General features: G+C 47.4%; 1 protein-coding gene across 1 annotated transcript in view; it reads left to right on the forward strand.

The window, feature by feature from the left end:
• The window catches only part of usp6nl (USP6 N-terminal like), a 29,000-nt gene extending 7,965 nt beyond the window's left edge, over positions 1-21,035 (forward strand). The window contains 13 exon segments of the mRNA XM_080492299.1: positions 3,042-3,121; positions 3,794-3,833; positions 4,546-4,591; positions 4,594-4,623; positions 4,931-5,040; positions 8,439-8,548; positions 8,642-8,690; positions 9,162-9,282; positions 9,481-9,575; positions 10,865-10,930; positions 11,016-11,115; positions 11,184-11,336; positions 17,987-21,035. Of these exon segments, the coding sequence (XP_080348425.1) occupies positions 3,042-3,121; positions 3,794-3,833; positions 4,546-4,591; positions 4,594-4,623; positions 4,931-5,040; positions 8,439-8,548; positions 8,642-8,690; positions 9,162-9,282; positions 9,481-9,575; positions 10,865-10,930; positions 11,016-11,115; positions 11,184-11,336; positions 17,987-19,662 (2,676 nt within the window). The 3' untranslated portion in view covers positions 19,663-21,035.
• Positions 21,036-23,247: the final 2,212 nt, after the last annotated feature.

The raw sequence follows: 23,247 nt of genomic DNA on the forward strand, positions 1-23,247 counted from the left end.
GAGGTCCTGTGGTGAAGTAGTGAGGTCCTGTGGTGAAGTAGTGAGGTCCTGTGGTGAAGTGGTGAAGTCCTGTGGTGAAGTGGTGAGGGCCTGTGGTGAAGTAGTGAGGTCCTGTGGTGAGGTCCTGATGGGACGTAAAGTCCTGTGGTGAAGTGGTGAGGTCCTGTGGTGAAGTGGTGAGGTCCTGTGGTGAAGTGGTGAGGGCCTGTGGTGAAGTGGTGAGGTCCTGTGGTGAAGTAGTGAGGTCCTGTGGTGAAGTGGTGAGGTCCTGTGGTGAAGTGGTGAGGGCCTGTGGTGAAGTGTGTGTGTTTATTTGTACTGAATCTTTACTGTGACGTCAACATCAGATAAATTCTGTTTTTAATCACGTCACACTGCAAATCTACAATGAAGTTCAAATACGAAGGAAAATATAACAAATGTACATAAATGTGGAGTAAAGAAGTTACAACCTGTAACCACTAGGCGGCAGTAATGAGTTCACACCTGGTGGCAACAAACACAGAAATAGAAGAAAAAGAACCGAAAACCACCAAAGTCAATAATCAGTGAAAACTGCACAAACAGTCACAGTGTGTGTGTGTGTGTGTGTGTGTGTGTGTGTGTGTGTGTGTGTGTGTGTGTGTGTGTGTGTGGTAATCATTGTCTCTATGGGGGAGTTTAATGGCGCCGTCGTCACGCCGACCTTCTCGCAGCTCAACGTTCATGAATGAAAAGTTTGTTTTCCAGAAGAACGACTGAATCACAGCAGCAGTTTGATTCTCATCAGAACATTAAAATCCACCACTTCTTCAATCAATCAACTTATTGACCCGTTTGTCCTCAGGACGGTCCTCAGGACGGTCCTCAGGACGGTCCTCAGGACGGTCCTCAGACCTTTGAGGTCTGAATAAAGAGCTGGTATGAGAACTCATATATATGAGCAGCTCATTGTAGAGTTAAATAAAGTAGACTGAAGAGAGGTTAAAAAAAGAACAAACGAGGGAACAGAAAATAACAAAATTAAATTAAATTAAATTTAAAAAAGCTGAAAATAACAGCAAAGATAGTACAAAACAAAAATTAACTAAAACTAAAAAAAAATTTACTCCATCAAAACTACATCAAAAAATAAAATAGAAATAACAAAACATTAAAATAAAAAAACTACAAACAAAAATAAATAACTTTAAAATAACAAATGAACTGTGGTGGAAACAGGTTCTACTGATAAATGATAGATCAGGTAAATAATAGATCAGGTAAATAATAGATAATAGATCAGGTAAATAATAGATAATAGATCAGATAAATAATAGCTCAGATAAATAATAGATAATAGATCAGATAAATAATAGATCAGATAAATAATAGATCAGATAAATAATAGATCAGGTAAATAATAGATAATAGATCAGATAAATAATAGATCAGATAAATAATAGATCAGATAAATAATAGATCAGGTAAATAATAGATCAGATAAATAATAGATCAGATAAATAATAGATCAGATAAATAATAGATCAGATAAATAATAGATAATAGATCAGATAAATAATAGATCAGATAAATAATAGATAATAGATCAGATAAATAATAGATCAGATAAATAATAGATCAGGTAAATAATAGTTAATAGATCAGATAAATAATAGATCAGATAAATAATAGATCAGGTAAATAATAGTTAATAGATCAGATAAATAATAGATCAGATAAATAATAGATCAGGTAAATAATAGATCAGATAAATAATAGATCAGATAAATAATAGATCAGATAAATAATAGATCAGATAAATAATAGATAATAGATCAGATAAATAATAGATCAGATAAATAATAGATCAGATAAATAATAGATAATAGATCAGATAAATAATAGATCAGATAAATAATAGATCAGATAAATAATAGATCAGATAAATAATAGATCAGATAAATAATAGATCAGGTAAATAATAGATAATAGATCAGATAAATAATAGATAATAGATCAGATAAATAATAGATCAGATAAATAATAGATCAGATAAATAATAGATCAGATAAATAATAGATCAGATAAATAATAGATCAGATAAATAATAGATAATAGATCAGATAAATAATAGATAATAGATCAGAGAGGCTCAGAATGTGTTTTGTTCTTCACAGGCGATGTGAGGGGATGTTTTTCTAAATCATTCACACACCACACACACATTACACACAGTACACACACACTACACACACACACACACTACACACACACACACACGACACACACTTCACACACTACACACACACTACACACAATACACACACACTCACACACTACACACTCACACACTACACACACTTCACACACTACACACACTACACACACACACTCACACACTACACACACACACACACTACACACACACACCACGACACACACTTCACACACTACACACTCACACACTACACATACACTACACACTCTTCATACACATTACACATACTTCACACACACTACACACACCACACACACCACACACACCACACACACCACACACAACCACACAAACACACACTTCACACACTACACACACACTACACACTCTTCATACACATTACACATACTTCACACACACTACACACACCACACACACACCACACAAACACACACTTCACACACTACACACACACTACACACTCTTCATACACATTACACATACTTCACACACTACACACACCACACACTACACACACACCACACGAATACACACCACACAAACACACACTTCACACACTCACACACCACACAAACACACACTTCACACACTTCACACACTCACACACTACACACACACTACAATGAATCATCTGGAGGTGAAACATGGCGGCCATGTTTTTAGGAAAGACATTAGATTTATTGTCCACAAAGCCACGACGTCCAGCCGGCGCTACAGACAGAACGTTCTATCTGAACACGAGACGTTTCCCCATAGTCCAAAATAATCCACTGTGGTTTGTAGATCTGATTCTTGGGTCCTCAGGCTCCTCGTTGACTGTCCTCCTCTGGTCTGGTTCCAGGGTAAAGATGCCACCGTGGAGCCGTGGGAGGACACCAACTTCCACCTGTACAAAGCCGTGGACCGCTTCGGCTTCGTCCAGTAAGACTCCGTACATCAGCATATGACCCGCTGCTGGTAGGAGGACCAGTGTGTGTGTGTGTGTGTGGGGGGGGGGGGGTTAGGAAGACCACCGGGGAGCACTTGTGGGCGGGGGGGACTGGTACTAAACCAGACGAGTGTCTGTGAGTAGGCTTTATATAGAAACAGGAAGTAGACCGGTTTGCCACAATCACAGGGCAGCAGTGTTAGCATGGAGCGTTATGGGGGTGGGGGGTGTAGGGGGGTACCAAGACCAGGACCTCAACGGAAAGCAGAACCTGTCCAGGGTCCTGCTGGCGGTCACAGCAGAGCGTCCCAGACCCCCCAGACTAAGAAAAGCTGCTCGTCCTCCTCCAGGACTCTGACTTTAACTTTCGTAGTGAAGACAAACTGCTGGCCACGCCCACTTCAGCCCCCCCAGGGAGCTGATCATGACCCGCCCTGTGACCTCTGGAGACCCTCCCAGGGTGCCGCGCCGGCCAGGTCGGGCACCACCCCTCTGCACCTCTGCAGGGACTCCGGTTTTGAACCCTCTGCTGTCGCAGATAAACAACAGATTTCAGAATCTGTCACTTCCTGTTTGTGGCGCCGTGGTAACGCGTCCTCCGATAACGCTCCGACAGACCGACATGTTCATCATCGTCACGCTGACTCTGCTTTGCTTCCCCTCAGCGAGAACGAACTTCCGTCCTACGACCTGGTGGAGGAGAAGGTGAGCGTGTTCGCAGGAAGTATACTCCAACCTCACTTCCTGTTTCCTCCAAACTGAACATCAGTCAGACTTCACAGCTGAAACGTTTCAGTCTGAGACCTCTGAAGCTAAAAATGATGACAAATGTCACATTTCTTACACGGAGTGTGTGTGTGGTGTGTTTATCCAACACATGAACTGTACTGCCCCCTGCTGGACTGTCAGATTAATGCTAAACTCACTCCAAAGTACAACTTCTTCACTGGCAGTAGAAACTGCATTTTATTCTAGTTTTTATTCTGGTAAATATGAAAAATGTCACATATCATGTAATTGTTAATTAATTTTCTGAATGATAAAATTCATCAATAGTGAAGTGTCATAAAGATAAAATGTGTAAATGAATCTAGATTATATCTGAAATACATCTTAAAACAGAGAAAGTGAAAAGTTTACATGAGAAAGAAGAAATGTCACATTTGATGTAATTAATATTTTCAGGCACTTTATTTTCCTGATTTTCAAGTGAAGAATAAAAGTGAGAAGTATTTCATTTAATATGTGATAAATGAACAAACTAAGCAAACTTTAGTTATTTCAGTTTGTGTGTAATAAATGTAAAATGTTGTGTGTTAACGGGAGGAGTGTGTGTCGTGTTAACGGGAGGAGTGTGTGTCGTGTCAACGGAGGAGTGTGTGTCGTGTTAACGGGAGGAGTGTGTGTCGTGTTTCAGCTGAAACACACGGAGCTGGAGAGGACGTCCAAGTGGCTGAAGATGCTGAGAGTTGGGACAAATACAAGAACAGTGACAGGTGGTGAGAGAGAGAGAGAGAGAGAGAGAGAGAGAGAGAGAGAGAGAGAGAGAGAGAGAGAGAGAGAGAGAGAGAGAGAGAGAGAGAGAGGAGAGAGAGGAGAGAGAGAGAGAGAGAGAGAGAGAGAGAGAGAGAGAGAGAGAGAGAGAGAGAGAGAGAGAGAGAGAGAGAGAGAGAGAGAGAGAGAGAGAGAGAGAGAGAGAGATTTCATTTCAGATGTCTGATTGTGTGTGTGTGTGTGTGTGTGTGTGTGTGTGTGTGTGTGTGTGTGTGTGTGTGTGTGTGTGTGTGTGTGTGTGTGTGTGCAGCTGATGAGGAGGATCTATAAGGGGATTCCCCTGCAGCTCCGAGGGGAGGTGTGGTGCCTCCTGCTGGATGTTCCCCGGATCAAAGAGGAGAAGAAAGATTTCTATGAGGTGAGAACGAACTGCAGCTCCTTCAGAATGGAGAAGAAGAAGTGTTTGCGTCTCCTCCACCTCTGCACCACCACACACTTCTCTTCACATTGGTCGATGACGAGCAGATCTGCTTTACGACTGAATCAATCCTGCAGAGCGAACAGACTGAGGCACCCTGACATGAAGACAGTGACCTTATTACCAGCTTCTTCTGTGGTTTTTAATATTTTACAGTTTTGAATTTAATACATACGATGTACTGCACCTTTAAGGCCACACTTACTCAGCAGTCTGACATTGGCAAAGTGCCTGTTTTTAAAAATATATATATTTTAAAGTACATGATTTTATGAGTGATATTTGTTTGTTTCTCACAAAGTTTCAGGAATAATTGGAGATCCTGTTGTCTAACCTCTAACAGAGAAGCACTCCGGGTAAAAGAGGACTTTCTAGGTTACTATAGCAACGACACATCAGCAGCAGCGTGAGACTCACCCTCTCACCACGGTCTGAACCAACTTCCCTGTTAGTGGTGAAAAATCCCCCGCTGATCAGTGGTGAACAATCTACTGGTCAGTAGTGAACAATCTACTGGTCAGTGTGTGAACAATCTACTGGTCAGTGGTGAACAATCCACCGGTCAGTAGTGAACAATCTACTGGTCAGTGGTGAACAATCTACTGGTCAGTGGTGAACAGTTCACACCTGTGGATTCTTCTTCACAGTGATGATGTGAGATTGAAGCTCATGAAATGAAGGTGTGAGTTTAGCATGGTGTCGTGGTGTCATGGTGTCATGGTGTCGTGGTGTCGTGGTGTCAGGGTGTCATAAGGTGCAGTTGCACCGCATTTTCTGTGCCGGAGCGTCGCGGGGCGGGACGGATTTTCACGTGGTCCGACTGAAAAGTTGTGGATGGTACGGAAAGAACCCGCGACCGCCGGCTACGATTTTCCGCTACCCCTCCGTTGAAGTACCTAGCACCAAGGAACGGGTCTGTGAGGAGGAGCGACAACGCAGCCGTCTGCTGATTGGTCGTGACGATTGTCACTCTTGACTTGCCCACAATATTTAATTATTTCATCGGCCGTAAACCTCCTGTTGTTGTTACACATACGTCGCTTTGCTCACTGGTTGATTTGTTAACTGGTTTATTGAAACGTTGGCGCGCGACACAACATGGCGTCTTTAAACGAGGTACAGACGTTCCTCTCAGGAACAGGAGGAGGTTCAGCAGGAGCTGGACGCTGCAGTGAGTCACAGAGAACAACTCGGACGGCCACCGGCCGCTTTCGTGTTCTTCGCTGAATGCGTCTCACAACCCCGCCTACATTTTTGCCGTACTTTCTGTGGTGGAACCGCGAGACAGAGTTGGTCCTGAGGGCGCTTGCCGTACCGTAACCTCCCGCTCCGCTATGTACTGTCATGGTGTCATAGTGTCATAGTGTCATGGTGTCGTGGTGTCATAGTGTCATGGTGTCATAGTGTCGTGGTGTCATAGTGTCATGGTGTCATAGTGTCATGGTGTCATAGTGTCATGGTGTCATAGTGTCATAGTGTCATAGTGTCATGGTGTCATAGTGTCATAGTGTCGTGGTGTCATAGTGTCGTGGTGTCGTGGTGTCATAGTGTCATGGTGTCATGGTGTCATAGTGTCATGGTGTCATAGTGTCATAGTGTCATGGTGTCGTGTGTCATAGTGTCATGGTGTCATAGTGTCGTGGTGTCATAGTGTCATGGTGTCATAGTGTCGTGGTGTCATAGTGTCGTGGTGTCATAGTGTCATGGTGTCATAGTGTCATGTGTCATAGTGTCATGGTGTCATAGTGTCATAGTGTCATGGTGTCATAGTGTCATGGTGTCATAGTGTCATGGTGTCATAGTGTCGTGGTGTCATAGTGTCATGGTGTCATAGTGTCATAGTGTCGTGGTGTCATAGTGTCGTGGTGTCATAGTGTCATGGTGTCATAGTGTCAATGGTGTCGTAGTGTCGTGGTGTCATAGTGTCGTGGTGTCATAGTGTCATGGTGTCGTGGTGTCATCTGTCGTGGTGTCATAGTGTCGTGGTGTCATGGTGTCGTGGTGTCATCTTGTCGTGGTGTCATGGTGTCATAGTGTCATGGTGTCGTGGTGTCATCTTGTCGTGGTGTCATGGTGTCATAGTGTCATGGTGTCGTGGTGTCATCTTGTCGTGGTGTCATAGTGTCATGGTGTCGTGGTGTCATCTTGTCGTGGTGTCATGGTGTCGTGGTGTCATAGTGAATGCATCTCTGATTCGTTCACAACTCCACCTACATTTTTTACTGTACTTTCTGTGGTGGTACTGCGCGAGTTGGTCCTGGGGGCGCTTGCCGTACTGTAACCTCCCGCTTCACCATGTACTGTCATAGTGTCATAGTGTCATGGTGTCATAATGCCATAGTGTCATGGTGTCATCTTGTCGTGGTGTCATAGTGTTGTGGTGTCATACTGTCATGGTGTCATCTTGTCATGGTGTCATCTTGTCGTGGTGTCATACTGTTGTGGTGTCATAGTGTCATCGTTTTGTGGTCTCATAGTGTCATCGTGTCATCGTTCGTGGTGTCATAGTGTCATGGTGTCATAGTGTCATAATGTCATCGTGTCGTGGTGTCATAATGTCATGTTGTCATAATATCATGGTGTCATAGTGTCATCATGTCATCGTGTCGTGGTGTCATGGTGTCATAGTGTCATCATGTCGTGGTGTCATAGTGTCATAATGTCATCGTGTCGTGGTGTCATAGTGTCGTGGTGTCATAGTGTCATAATGTCATAATGTCATCGTGTCGTGGTGTCATAGTGTCGTGGTGTCATGGTGTCATGGTCTCATAGTGTCATGGTGTCATGGTGTCATAGTGTCGTGGTGTCATAGTGTCATCGTGTCGTGGTGTCATGGTGTCATAATGTCATGGTCTTATAGTGTCATGGTGTCATAGTGTCGTGGTGTCATCGTGTCATGGTGTCATAGTGTCATAATGTCATGGTCTCATAGTCTCGTGGTGTCATAGTGTCATCGTGTCATGGTGTCATAATGTCGTGGTGTCATAGTGTCATAATGTCATGGTCTCATAGTGTCGTGGTGTCATAGTGTCATCGTGTCGTGGTGTCATAGTGTCATAATGTCATGGTCTCATAGTGTCGTGGTGTCATAGTGTCATCGTGTCGTGGTGTCATAGTGTCATAATGTCATGGTCTCATAGTGTCGTGGTGTCATCGTGTCGTGGTGTCATGGTCTCATAGTGTCGTGGTGTCATAGTGTCGTGGTGTCATGGTCTCATAGTGTCGTGGTGTCATCGTGTCGTGGTGTCATGGTCTCATAGTGTCGTGGTGTCATAGTGTCGTGGTGTCATCGTGTCATAATATCATGGTCTCATGGTGTCATGGTGTCGTTGTCTCAGAAGCTGAAGGCTCGGGCGCGAGGACTTTCTCCTGATGTGCGACAGATCGACCTGGACGTGAACCGGACCTACCGAGACCACATCATGTTCAGGAACCGCTACGACGTCAAGTAGGTCCACCGCGGCACAACGCCTAGAATCACTCCAACACAACACTACTGACCTGTGTGTGTGTGTGTGTGTGTGTGTGTGTGTGTGTGCAGGCAGCAGGCTCTGTTCCACGTCCTCACAGCGTACTCCATGTACAACACGGTGAGTCCTTCATGTGAACCTGACGAACACGTTTCTCCACCAGTTTCTGTAAACTGACAAGTCGTGACTCGTTCAATCATGCAGTCATTGAATTGTTGACTAGTGACTCATTGGTAAGAAGAACAAACTCCCGGTAATTGTGGTCAATCAGTTTGAGCTCCAATCAGTTGGAGTTGAAGCTGGAGAGTAAATCCGGTAAAGTACATTTCTTTGTGGTTATTGAGCTTAATTAATGAGTTTCAGTAAATTAGGTATTAATTGGTGATAGTTAATTAGTCAATGAGTCGAACTGAACTAGTTATGGTTAAGTAGTTATTATAATAATGCTACATTTTATTTGTATAAGAATTTTTAAGAAATTTTACTAACTATAATAAACTACTTCCTGAGTGTTCAGGCCACGTCAAGAAAATAAAAGCCCTTTCTGTGTGTGTGTGTGTGTGTGTGTGTGTGTGTGTGTGTGGTTTGCAGGAGGTGGGATACTGTCAGGGGATGAGTCAGATTACGGCTCTGCTGTTAATCTACATGAATGAAGAAGACGCCTTCTGGGCTCTGGTTCGGCTGCTGTCGGGGCAGAAACACGCCATGCACGGTAACCACACCCTGTGGGACTCCACCAGGGTGGATGTTTGGTTGTAGCTGCGGGTGTTTTCAGAAACGTGACAGTGGATGTTATTGGACAGTTGAAATTCTGTGATTAAAGTGAAGTAAAGTTAAAGTGTTATTGAGTCTTGTGATCAACGATCAGTCAGACTGAAGCTGATCAAAGACTCTGATCTGCTCCGTCCAGGATTCTTCGTTCCCGGGTTCCCGAAGCTGATCCGGTTCCAGGAACACCACGACCGCATCCTCATGAAGACCATGCCCAAACTGAAGCGCCACCTGGTGAGACTCTCTGAGACTTTCTGTACTGAGACTCACTAGGCTGAGACTCACTAAGCTGAGAGTCACGAAGCTGAGAGTCACGAAGCTGAGAGTCACTAAGCTGAGACTCACTAAGCTGAGACTCACTCAGCTGAGACTCACTAAGCTGAGACTCACTCAGCTGAGACTCACTAAGCTGAGACTCACTCAGCTGAGACTCACTCAGCTGAGACTCACTAAGCTGAGACTCACTAAGCTGAGAGTCACGAAGCTGAGAGTCACGAAGCTGAGACTCACGAAGCTGAGAGTCACGAAGCTGAGAGTCACAAAGCTGAGAGTCACAAAGCTGAGAGTCACGAAGCTGAGCGTCACGAAGCTGAGAGTCACGAAGCTGAGACTCACTAAGCTGAGACTCGCGAAGCTGAGACTCAGTGAGCTGAGACTAAAGAAGCTGAGAGTCACTAAGCTGAGACTCATGAAGCTGAGAGTCACTAAGCTGAGACTCACAAAGCTGAGACTCACTAAACTGAGACTAAAGAAGCTGAGAGTCACTAAGCTGAGACTCACGAAGCTGAGACTAAAGCAGCTGAGACTCACAAAACTGAGAGTCACTAAGCTGAGACTCACGAAGCTGAGAGTCACTAAGCTGAGACTCACGAAACTGAGACTCACGAAGCTGAGACTCACTAAGCTGAGATTCCCTGTACTGGGATGAGTGATTAAACAGAAACACTCTGATCACACCAGACTTTCATTCTCACCAAATATTTCAGTCCTTCCTTGAACATTGAAAGATATAATCCAGCGTGAGTGGTGTTTAGATTATCAACATGTTGGTTAATATGTTTCATTAACATGTCAGTTTAACATGTTGGATTAACATGTTAGATTAACATATTGGATTAACATGTTGGATGAGTTTAGGAGGAAACCAGTGGATTCCAACCTGTTTTTAAGTTGCTTAGATTGATTGCTATTTTAACTGGTTAGTTGTTTCATTAGTTAGGTGGTTGTTGGTGGGTTGGTAGGTTGGTTGGTTGGTTGGTGGGTTGATGGGTGGGTTGGTTGGTTGGTTTCTTGGTTGGTTGGTTGGTTGGTGGGTTGGTTGGTTGGCACTGGATCTGATCTGCAGTAGAAGCTGAAGCAACCTGTGGTCTGGGACTTGGTCTGGGACTTGGTCTGGGTTTGGGTCTGGGTCTGGGTCTGTGACTTGGTCTAGGACTTGGTCTGGGACTGGGTCTGGGTCTGGGTCTGGGACTGGGACTTTGTCTGGGCCTGGGTCCTGGTCTCACCACCTGTGATTCTTGCAGGACAACCAGGAAGTGTTTACGAGTCTCTACACCATGAAGTGGTTCTTCCAGTGCTTCCTGGACAGAGTGAGTCCCCCTGCATCAACACTCTGGTCATGTGACGCCGGGACTCGTCCTGCGACCTGATTGGCTGCTTTGTGTTTGTGCTCAGACTCCCTTCACCCTCACACTCCGGATCTGGGACATCTACATCCTGGAGGGGGAGCGGGTCCTGCCCGCCATGTCCTACACCATCCTCAAGCTGCACAAGAGTAAGACTGCGCCCCCGTGAGGCCCGGAGGGGCGTCGATCGCAGCGTTAACGGTGTGTGTTGTTCCAGAGCACCTGATGAAGCTCTCCATGGAGGAGCTGGTGGACTTCCTGCAGGTGGCGCTGTCCAAGAACTTCTTCCTGGACGACGACATGGTGATCGAGCAGCTGCAGGCGTCCATGACCGAGCTGAAGAGGGCCAAGCTGGAGCTGCCGGCGCCAGGTACACACACACACACACACACACACACACACACACACACACACACACACACACACACACACACACACACACACACACACACACACAGAGTTTATAAATCCTACAAAACAAACCACTGAACAGGAATTTATTTACTCTTCTTTCTCTTGTCAAAACGTTGCTCTTCATATTTCCTGTCAACTCTGTGACTTTCCATACACTCACTTACGGCTGAGTGCTGCTGGCAAGACAATGAAGCTGGTGTCAAATTACAGTCGGACGCTGATCTTCACACCACTATTAAGTGAGGTTTAAAATGTTGCGGTTCCTGAACGCCTCTTCAAATTCACAAACATTACAGATAAACAACTCTGATGACCGACACATGAATCTGTCCCTGAACGCCTCTCACACGCTGCTCATGCTGACTTCCGTCCCTGAGTCGCATCGCTACTGGGACTCAATGCTGCTGTTTGGTTTCCTAACTACATCGTATATCAACAATCTGGTTTATCCCTGTTGTTGCTGGAAAAGACTATGATAGTTGTAGAAATTATACCGTACAGTTTGACGCAGCTCAACCTGCGTTATTCTCGTCTCAGTGTGGAAAAACATGTCACATTTACAGTGTTTACTGTGTTGAATAGTTAAAGTAGTTGCAACAGAGACTAACCTGCAATACCAAACTTCACCACAAGATGGACTGACTCACATCAACACTCTTAAGGAATAAAAACAGCATTAAAAACAAGAAGCCAGACATGAAACTGAGAAGGCGACTCACTACTGCCTCCCAGTGCACCAAAGTGGCGTTACACTAGAGCTTAAGATTTGTACACAGGAAAAAACTTTTCAACATAGCAAAGGATCTGTGTTGCTCAAAGGTTTTTCTTAGTTTTATTTGTTACAGTCAATAAAAACGTTTCTTGTTGTTGGATTTGATGAAACACGAGAAAAGCCCAAGTGGACCTGTAATACCAAACTTTACCACACGATGGTGTTGTGAGTCACGTTAATGCTCCTCCTTAGATAAAGAGAAGCATCAAAACGAGCAGTGAAAGTGTGAGAAAACACTTCCTGTTCTCACAGTGGTGTTCTGTTGACAGTGGGAAACGCTCCCATACGACCTCCGAGACGGTTCTCTGATCGTTGTTTGTTGCTGTGGGATTTGAAGTTTGAGTTGTGTTGCTCTAATCTCTGTCCTCATTAATCTGCCTTCTCTCCTCCTCTCCTCTCAAACAATGTAAGCCAACAACAACAAAAGTGTGGCTGTGAGTGGCGGCCATATTCCCTCCTACAACAGTAACCGGTGGGCTATGGTGACTGGTCTCCTCCTCCTCCATGTCTGTCATCCGTCCAGTCAGTCGGTCGTCCTGTCTGTCTCCTGTCTGTCCAGCAGCACCCCCCCCCCATGATATCTCCCCCAAAGACCCCCTCAAAGGCACCCCCCACCCCCCCCCCCATGAGACCCCCCTCCCAAAAGACCCTGGTGCTTCATCGCTTCAGTCCTGTAACTCTCTTCTTCTCATCTTTTCTATTTTCCTCTTCTGAAGTGTAAAGACTGGGTGTGTTAGTGTCCGTGCGCCCTCTGGTGGTGGAATGAAGGGAGTGTTAGAGGTGAAAATCTGTTGAGTTTTTTTAACCCGTGTGTTAAGCCTCTTCCAGGTTTGTATTTTAGTTTGTTGTCATTCTTTAGTCACATTTTATAATGGAAGATACAATATAATAATGTTATAATTTCAGACATTTTAAATTCAATAAATTCAATAAAAGTAATAATTTAGTGGATTGGGTGGCAGTCGACGGCAGGGGCCTCGACGACCTAATCCCCGGACACAGAATCTGTCTTTTGGGAAATGGAATGTGACCTCGCTGGGGGGAAGGAGCCTGAGCTTGTGTGGGAGGTAGAGAGATACCGTCTGGATATAGTCGGGCTCACCTCCACCCACAGCTTGGACTCTGGAACCCAGCTCCTCCACAGGGGCTGGACACTCCACTTTTCTGGAGTTGCCCGCGGTGAGAGGCGGCGGGCTGGCATGAGCTTGCTTATTGCCCCACAGCTCAGCTGCCATGTGTTGGAGTTCACCCTAGTGAACGAGAGGGTCGCGTCCCTACGCCTTCGGGTAGGGAACAGGTCTCTACCTGTCCCCTACCCGAAGGTGTAGGGACGCGACCCTTGACAGTCGCGACTGTTGTCACAGCCTACGGACCGAACAACAGTACAGAGTACCCAACCTTCTTGGAGTCCCTGGGAAGGGTGCTGGATAGTGCTCCAACTGGGGACTCCGTTGTTCTACTGGAGGACTTCAACGCCCACGTGGGCAACGACAGTGAGACTTGGAAGGGGGTGATTGGGAGGAACGGCCTCCCTGATCTGAACCCGAGCGATGTTCTGTTATTGGACTTCTGTGCTAGTCACAGTTTGACCATAACAAACACCATGTTCAAGCACTGGGGTGTCCATAAGTGCACTTGGCACCAGGACACCCTAGGCTGGAGGTCGATGATAGACTTCGTGGTCGTGTCATCTGATCTCCGGTCACGTGTCTTGGACACTCGGGTGATGAGAGGGGCAGAGCTGTCAACTGATCACCACCTGATGGTGCGTTGGATGCGCTGGACGGGGATGAAGCCGGACAGACTCGGCAGGCCCAAACGTGTCATGAGGATCTGTTGGGAATGCCTGGCCGAGCCCTCTGTCCACGCAGTCTTCACCTCCCACCTCCGGGAGAGCTTCTCACGGATCCAGGGGGAGGCTGGAGACATTGAGTCCGAGTGGACCATGTTCTCCACCTCCATTGTCGAAGCTTCTGCTCGGAGCTGTGGTTGCAGGGTCTCTGGTGCCTGACATGGCGGTAACCCCCAAACCCGGTGGTGGACACCGGAAGTAAGGGATGCCGTCAAGCTGAAGGAGTCCTATCAGGCGTTGTTAGCTCATAGGACTCCCAAGGCAGCTGACAGGTACCGGCAGGCCAGGCAGGCTGCAGCCCGGGCCGTGGTGGAGGCGAAAACTCGAGTCTGGGAGGAGTTCAAGGAGGCCATGGAGGAGGACTATCGGTCGGCCCCGAGGAAATTCTGGCAAACCGTCCGGCGCCTCAGGAGGGGGAAGCAGTTTTTCACCAATACTGTTTACAGTGGAGGTGGGGAGCTGCTGACCTCAACTGGAGATGTCGTCGGGCGGTGGAAGGAATACTTCGAGGACCTCCTCAATCCCACCATCACGTCTTCCGCTGAGGAAGCAGAGGCTGGGTTCTCAGAGGTAGACTCGTCCATTACCCAGGCTGAAGTCACCGAGGTAGTTGCTAAGCTCCTCGGTGGCAAGGCACCGGGAGTGGATGACATTCGCCCTGAGTTCCTTAAGTCTCTGGATGTGCAGGGACTGTCGTGGTTGACACGTCTCTGCAACATTGCGTGGCAGTCGGGGACAGTGCCTCTGGACTGGCAGACCGGGGTGGTGGTCCCCCTTTTTAGGAAGGGGGACTGGAGGGTTTGTTCCAACTACAGGGGGATCACACTCCTCAGCCTCCCCGGGAAAGTCTATTCCAGGGTACTGGAGAGGAGGATCCGTCCGTTAGTCGAACCTCGGATCCAAGAGGAACAATGCGGTTTACGTCCAGGTCGCAGAACACTGGACCAGCTCTATACTCTCCACCGGGTGCTCGAGGGTTCATGGGAGTTTGCCCAACCAGCCTACATGTGTTTTGTGGACCTGGAGAAGGCATTCAACCATGTCCCTCGGGATGTCCTGTGGGGGGTGCTCCCGGAGTATGGAGTCCGGGACCCTTTGCTAAGGGCTGTCCGGTCCCTGGACGCCCGGAGCAGGAGTTTGGTTCGCATTGCCGGCAGTAAGTCGGACCTGTTCCCAGTGCACGTTGGCCTCCGGCAGGACTGTCCTTTGTCACCGGTTCTGTTCATAACTTTTATGGATAGAATTTCTAGGCACAGCCACGGATCGGAGGGGGTCTAGTTTGTGGACCAGGGGATCTCGTCTTTGCTCTTTGCAGATGATGTGGCCCTGTTGGCTTCATAAAACCAGGACCTTCAGCGTGCACTGGCACGGTTCGCAGCCGAGTGTGAAGCAACTGGGATGAGGATCAGCACCTCTAAATCCGAAGCCATGGTTCTCGACCGGAAAAAGGTGGCTTGCCCCCTTCAGGTTGGTGGAGAGCCCTTGTCCCAAGTGGAGGAGTTCAAGTATCTCGGGGTCTTGTTCAGGAGTGGGGGGAAGATGGAGCGTGAGATCGACAGGCGGATCAGTGCAGCGTCTGCAGTTATGTGGTCGCTGTATCGGTCCGTCGTGGTGAAGAAGGAGCGAAGCCAAAAGGCGAGGCTCTCGATTTACCAGTTGAGCTCCGTTCCTCCCCTCACCTATGGTCATGAGCTTTGGGTCATGACCGAAAGAAGGAGATCCCGGATCCAAGCAGCTGAAATGAGTTTCCTTCGTAGGGTGGCTGGGCGCACCCTTAGAGATAGGGTGAGGAGCTCAGTCACCAGGGAGGAGCTCGGAGTAGAGCTGCTGCTCCTCCACATCCAGAGGAGCCAGCTGAGGCTCAGGCATCTGTTTGGGATGCCCCCCGGACGCCTCCCTAGGGAGGTGTTCCGGGCATGTCCCTCCAGTAGGAGGCCTCGGGGCAGACCTGGGACACAGTGGAGGGACTATGTCTCTTGGCTGATGGACGTGTTTGGGGCGATGGAAGTCTGGGCTTCCTTGGCCATTTTAAACATAACAAAGCCAATAACAAAGTAATACTGACTGTTTCAAAGATAATAATGCAACTAACAATTGTAATTCAGCCAATGATGTCATAAGATTGACCATTTGAAAGTTAATAAAGACAATAATTTAATAATGTTGGTCTTTTAAAATATTATAAAGCCAATAACATGATAAATGGATCCTTTTTATATGGAATTAAGTCTATAATGTAGAAACTTGCTGTTATGTCTTTGAAAATATTTGAACATTTTGTGGATAATTTAAGTTAAAATATTGAAGTTGCATTTAAAAAACTATTTTTGAATGGAAAACCTGTTAATAAGAGTTGGTAAAGGTTCTGTCAGCGTGTTTGGTCGATACATGTTGTGTTATGATCAATGCAAAACAAACAAATAAAACTGAATGTGGAATTATGTAAAAAAAACTGATTGAGAAGAAAATCTAAAAAAAGAAAATGTATGTCTTCTAAGAATATTACTGCATTTCTTGGAAATAGATTATTTAGCAGTTTGATGATCAAACAGGTTCAGTGGAAGTGATCAGAGTCGTCCACTGAGGTTTTATAGTATTTTAGGACGTTATCGACTTTATTACACATAAACATGATCACATGACTTCCAGGGTTTCCATCATTGGCTGCTCCTTCCTGTGTGTCTGTTCTGAACTCTGATTGGTCGGATGTGTGATGTCACTCGGGGGGGTTGGGATTTTTTTTCCCAGCGTCCCTTGCATCTCTGGCAGCAGCAGTATTTAGTTACTTTCATGGTGTGTGCAGCACTTCCCGATTCACACTCCGCCCCTTTTATGTGACATCACTGCTGAGTGACAGGTGCACCGCGGTGCGGTGGTTAGCATCGTCGCCTCACAGAAAGAAGGTTGAGGGTTCGAGGCCCTTGTGATGGAGGAAGATGTTTAAGATAAAATATAAAATCAACTCTGGATGTGTGGATACGGTCTCGGCGCCTTCAAGACAACAACAGGGGCTTAAGTTACCCAGGGAAGAAAGCAGCTCAGTGGAGTCCTCCAGCATTGTGAAGGACCCAGTGTCCTTCAGTGCACTTCCTGTTCCTGCAGCCGACGCCGCCGGACTCTGACGATCACCTCCTGCACCTCCTGCGCCTAAACCCAATTTCATCAACAGATTAATTTATTGCTCAATAATCTGCAGATTACATTATATTTCATATATTTGCCCCAGCGTCTGTCTGGTTTAATTTAAAAAGTACTGGAAATATCCGGTTGTTTTTGATTCCCTGTGAATCTGCCTGTTAACCTTTGGTTTTATTTTGAAAGAACAGAAAATCAAGCATTTGTGAATAAGTCATTTATTGCGCATGGAATTGAAGTTTTATTATGAAAGTACAGGAAATCTTGGTGTGAAGTCATAAAAGATATTCCTCAATATTCGTGGACGTTGATAAGTTTGCCTTTTACTTTAATTGAAAAGGAAATTGAATATTCTATTTGCATTTGCCCATCATCAATACTGTTTTATTTTGAAAGATTGGGTAACGATATTTGTCAGTAGATTTTAAGTATCGTCCATTAATCTGTTGGTTGACATCTTTCAATTTGAAAGTACATTAAATTCGACATTCATGGATGGATTTTATTGAAAAATAAAAGATATTGAATAAAAGAATTGGAATTGAACCAACCCCCTCAATAATTGCAAAGACCACTGAAGTGAGGCAGTCTGGGAAACGACACTGAGTCCAGTGTCCAGCCTGTTTTCTCCGACGTGTCCTCTGTCCGTCGCTCTCTGTGGATCTGTGTGCTCTTGAGTGTAACTCCTTTATTTTGACGTCTCTCTGGCGGTGTTGTTGTTGCATGACTTCATGTCCCCGTTGTGACTCATCGATGTGACTCAGCGCCACCGTGTGTCCGACCATCAAAGTTCGCCTCAGTTTTCGGAGCCTCGTGTCAATCCGTGTCTTCTGTTCTGGTCTTGCAGGTAAAGAGGAAGAGTTTCCCAGAAAGCCTCTCGGGCAACTTCCTCCGGACCGGGCGGCGTTGGTGATGAACCACGTGGGCAACGGTGAGAGCCACGCGGAGCCAGCTGAGCCCCCCCGGGACCCCAGTCCGGTGCCGGACCGCCACAGGGACAGCCGGCCCCCAAGCCGGTCACGCCGAGACTCACTGGAGAAACCAGTCCGCCACCATAAGGCGGACGTCAGGGACTCTCACTCCAGAGGGTCGGGGGAGATCCCCAACAAGCCGCGGAGGCCGTCCGCTGCCACCACACCCGATAAAAGAGTCTCCCCCCCCTTGGCCCCCACCCCGACGCCCCAGACGACCACGGTGGACAAGGGGAAGCCCCAGAGCCACGCCACCGCCAACCACAACTCCAACGCGGCTTCCAGCACTCGGAAGGAAATAACGCCGCGCTGGTACAAACCGTCGGAGACGAAGCTGGAAGCCGTCAAGGCGGCGGCGGCTCGAGAGGTCCAGCTGAGCCGGGCGGCGTCCCCCGTCCCCTCCAGCCCGGAGGACAGCACTCTCCCCCACCGCCGGCCTCGCTCGCAGGGAGTCGCCCCCGACTCCAACCGAGCCTCCAACGCCTCCCAGTACGACAACGTTCCAGGACTGCCGGAGCAGGAGTTCCAGATCCTGGAGCTGGACAGACCTCCGTCCAGAATGCGAACCCCCCGCAGCGAGACACCGTTTGGGGTGTCAGCCCTGCATCAGGGCAGCCCCGGGCGGGGGGGCAGCCCCGGGCGGGGGGGCAGCCCCAGGCGGGGGGTCAGCCCTGGGAGGGAAGGAAGCCCCGGCCGGGGACCCGGCCACACCGGGAGCGCCATCTCCATCGCCTCCGGGCCGAGGACAACCAAACAGCCCGGTCCTCCTCAGCACCCCCACAACAGTCCTTCTGGGGTCCCGGTCAGCTACAACCAAAGCCAGTACCCGCCCCCGTCCCAGCACCACTCCCCCGCCAGAGCGACTACTGAGGTCCCCATCCTCCATCCCGCTTACAGCGTCAGCCTGGACCAGCGAGGAGAGGACCGCTTCTACCCCCCGCCGGCTCGCTTCATCCCCCCCTCCTCCGTGGCTTACGGAGAGCGAGCGTACGCCACCACCCAGCGGCAGCCTGCCAGAATCTCCCCAGAGAAGGCTCTCATGAACAACTCCTTCGCCACCTACCGCAGACAGCCGCAACCCGGCGCCACCCGAAACCCCCGACAGGCCAGGCCCCCGCTGGAGCGCCCCCTGCTGCTAGAAAACCAGGGAACCTCCACCCCCATCTACCTGCAACAGTTCACATCCACCGCCCAGGTCTATGCCCCCGTCGACTACCGGTTTGAGGGGCGTCCGCGAGGCGAGGGGAACCTGCACTACCTGCCGGAGGGTCGGCCTCGGGTGGTGCCGGACCAGCTCCAGTGGGACCCGCAGGCGGAGCCTCCCCCTCAGTCCCCCGGCGGGATGCCCCGCTCGCCCAGCTTCCTGCGAGCGCAGATGTCCCCCGTCCAGGAGTTCGAATTCCCCCCGAACCCGGACGCTCTCCTCCACTACAGGACTCAGTATCAGGAGCAGCAGCCCGTCGTGCGGCAGCAGCTCCCCCAGCTGTTCGGAGGACCACACTACAGGCACGCACAGGAGGCGTTCGCCCTGCAGGAGTCCATGCTGCTGTGACGGAGGAACCAGGACCGACCAGAGTCACTGACACTGTGGAGAAGACCAGCAGGAGGCGCCGCGTCACAACGTGGCACCAGCCTCTGTTTTTACTGATCACTTTAAGAGACGATAAAAAAGACTGAAGATTTTATTTTATTTTTGGATGTAAATCATTAACAAGAGGTGACAGTATATATAAATATCTATCTTTTGGAGTCCGACATGTACAGAGGATTTTTTGTTAATATTCCCAGTTTTTGGCCGCAGGAGAGAAACGGAAAGAGCAAGACCCGAATTATTTTACATCTTTATTTTTTTATATCTTAGTGCAGATATTTACAGTGGAGGGTGACTTAAGACCAGAAGTGATACTTCGTCCAGCGATAGATTTAGACGGCAGCGTAAGTTTTGATTTCCATTTCAATTATTTGTTGTTTTGAAGCTGCGGAGACGTCGAAGTCTCGGCTTTCTCATCGTCCTGATGCGGTGACGTGTACTTCGGGACTCAAGCAGAGTTTGCAGTTTTTGGTTGAGTTCCAGCTCGCGGGCGGTGGCGGCGGTGGCGCTGCAGCCGCCTCTTTGTTTGGTTGGTGGACCATGATGTTAGCATTAGCATTAGCATCGCCCGGGCTCCTTCCCCAAAAAGCCATGAGGACTTTTTGAAATTGTTTTTTTGGGTTCGGTGCAACATTCTGCCTGGTTGATCGACAGATTTAGCTTTGTTAGCTATTAACGATTAACGGAAGTAAAAACTAAGCTAGGCTAAAAACGAGCCACGCTAAGCGCTGCAGCTATATTATCGCTATTATTTGGAGTATTTCTTTATTTACAGAAAAATTATAATAAATGAGATAAAGCCATATTTCACTCCACTTTTGAGTTAAATCGAAAAATTCTAATCAAGTCAAAAATTAGAGGATTTAATCTCTTAATTCTGATTTAATCTTGTCAATTCGTGAAAATTAGTTTTGAGATTGTTTGAATGATAAAAGTTTGTCAAGCCACTGAAGCATAAACCGAATTTAAAGATTCGACCTGCGAACAAGGGAACAAAAAGAAGCTAAATCCTTCTCGGCTCCTCGTGAGGGCGACTCATAAACACGTGACCTAGTTTCAGTTAAATGTTTTTTATTATTAGAATGATTCTCAACACTGTGGTGTTAACTACTGACACACACACACACACACACACACACACACACACACACACACACACACACACACACACACACACACACTGTCGCACATTTCATCACGCCGCCACGTCATTCTTCCTCTCTCAGTATTGACTTACTGTTAATTACATTCCTTAATTTAACTTTCTGTTAGTTTTGTTTTTTGTTAAACAACTAATTTCGGATTGTTCTGATACTTTGCTTAATAAAAAGAGGTGGGTGAAAATGTGTCCGTGCTTTTATTTTGAAGGGCAGGATAATAAGCCTTGGCGGTCGACGTGTCCCAAGGCAGAGCGGGTTTATTGTGAAGCGACATTCACATTTGGGCATTAAGACGATTCTTCATTTCTCCTCAGAAGACCAGGAGCAGATTTTACTCTCAGGAAGTGATTTGATCACCAGTTTCCTGTCGTGAGTAAAAACTTTCTGGACCCAGTATTCTGAAAGTTTCCTCCTGAAACCTGAAAACGTTTGTTCAAGGTTCAACCAAAACAGACCAAAAGAAGGACTTTCCCAACAAAATATAAATTTTCCACTTTCAGTATTAGTAAAGTAACTCCTTTGTTTATGAAGTAACTAATAACTGTGATGAACTACAATTTTAATAAACCTGAACTTCTCTGGTCAAGGTTAATTATTTGGTTTTGTTGTAGTTCCGCTGGTGGCCACGAGGGGGCTCAGCACTACAATTCAAACTGGGAGAGAAAAGACTCACAAGAAATGTGTTACTTTTGATTTTCAGTTACTCGTGAAGTAACTGCCAAAGTAACTGATCTACTCATAATTGTAACTTGTAAAACTCTAACAAGGAGGAGTTCAACGAGTTCAGAGTGGAACTTTCTACTTCCTGCTCTGTGCTGGTCAAACACTTTCTCACGCTGCAGCCTGTACCCCCCCCCCCCACACACACACACACGTAAATCCTGAACTTCCAGGAAGAGGATTCAGTTTATTGGTCAAGTTGTGGTTTTAGGTAATCCCCAGGAAATACTCCCAGTGGTTCCCAGTCCGGGGGATGGGGGGGGGGGGGGGTCCGAGTCTTCAGCCCCGTCCACACCAGCAAAAATGATCTGTTTTCTCCCGATCATTCTTCAAACGTTTCCCGTCCCGCTGCACCATGAAATTTTCTCGAAACGATGTTGTACGTCTGCCGGGCCTGTAGGTGGTGCTGGAGCTCTGCCACAGAAATACAGCAAGAAGACAGAAGAAGACAGTGAGACTCTTCCTCCTGGAGGAATCAACATGTGCTTTATTAAAGTGACGAGCATCAGCAGCTTCTGCAGCTCCACCTGGGGCAGGTAGTCCGCCATGCTGGTGATGACATCACGGAGGGGGAGGCGGGGTTATAGGTCGAGAGGTGAGTGACATCACGGAGGGGGAGGCAGGGTTATAGGTCGAGAGGTGATGACATCACAGAGAAGGAAGCGGGGCCATAGGTTGAGCGGTGATGACATCACAGAGAAGGAGGCGGGGCCATAGGTCGAGAGGTGATGACATCACAAAGAAGGAGGCGGGGCCATAGGTCGAGAGGTGATGACATCACAAAGAAGGAGGCGGGGCCATAGGTCAAGAGGTGATGACATCACAAAGAAGGAGGCGGGGCCATAGGTTGAGTGGTGATGACATCACAGAGAAGGAGGCGGGGCCATAGGTCGAGAGGTAATGACATCACAAAGAAGGAGGCGGGGCCATAGGTCGAGAGGTGATGACATCACAAAGAAGGAGGCGGGGCCATAGGTCGAGAGGTGATGACATCACAAAGAAGGAAGCGGGGCCATAGGTTGAGCGGTGATGACATCACAAAGAAGGAGGCGGGGCCATAGGTCGAGAGGTGATGACATCCATGTTTTCAGCCAATGAGCGTCTTGTCTGTCCAGACTTAAAAGCCGAGGCGGAGTTTTCAAGTTCCTCCACTTTGGATCTCGTTTATAAAAGAAACGTTTTCAGGCTCCTGAAGCATCGTGCCGCCGATCGGACAGAAACCACGGGGACATGAAACGGCGTCGGGGTGGGGGCGGGGGTGGGGCGGGGGCGGGGCCTCAGTCCGTCCCTCCATGTCCTCATCATTCACCTTCATTGGAATGTTTTGCAGAAAGTGTTCACAGTCACTTCGTTCTTTGTTGCTTATTGAAATACATTGAAATATTTTTTTTCTATTATATAGTTTCACTGATTTCTTAAAGAAACTAGTGATTTTAAAAAACAGTAGAAATAAACCTTTAATTCCATCCTGGGTTCAGTTTACTGGTTGAACTTTTCTTTTCTCTGAATAATTGATCATAACATCATTTAGTTCTGCTTCTTTCTGTTCCGTAGTGACAGTTGTTGTAAACTCCTGTTTCACTAATAAGACTAATAATAGTGAAAGCAGGAGTGAACGTGACGGCTGGAGGAAAACTGCTGAGTGGCCAATAATCTGCTTCTGAGG

This window comes from Lipophrys pholis (assembly GCF_963383615.2).
Source record: "Lipophrys pholis genome assembly, chromosome: 22".
Taxonomy (NCBI): domain Eukaryota; kingdom Metazoa; phylum Chordata; class Actinopteri; order Blenniiformes; family Blenniidae; genus Lipophrys; species Lipophrys pholis.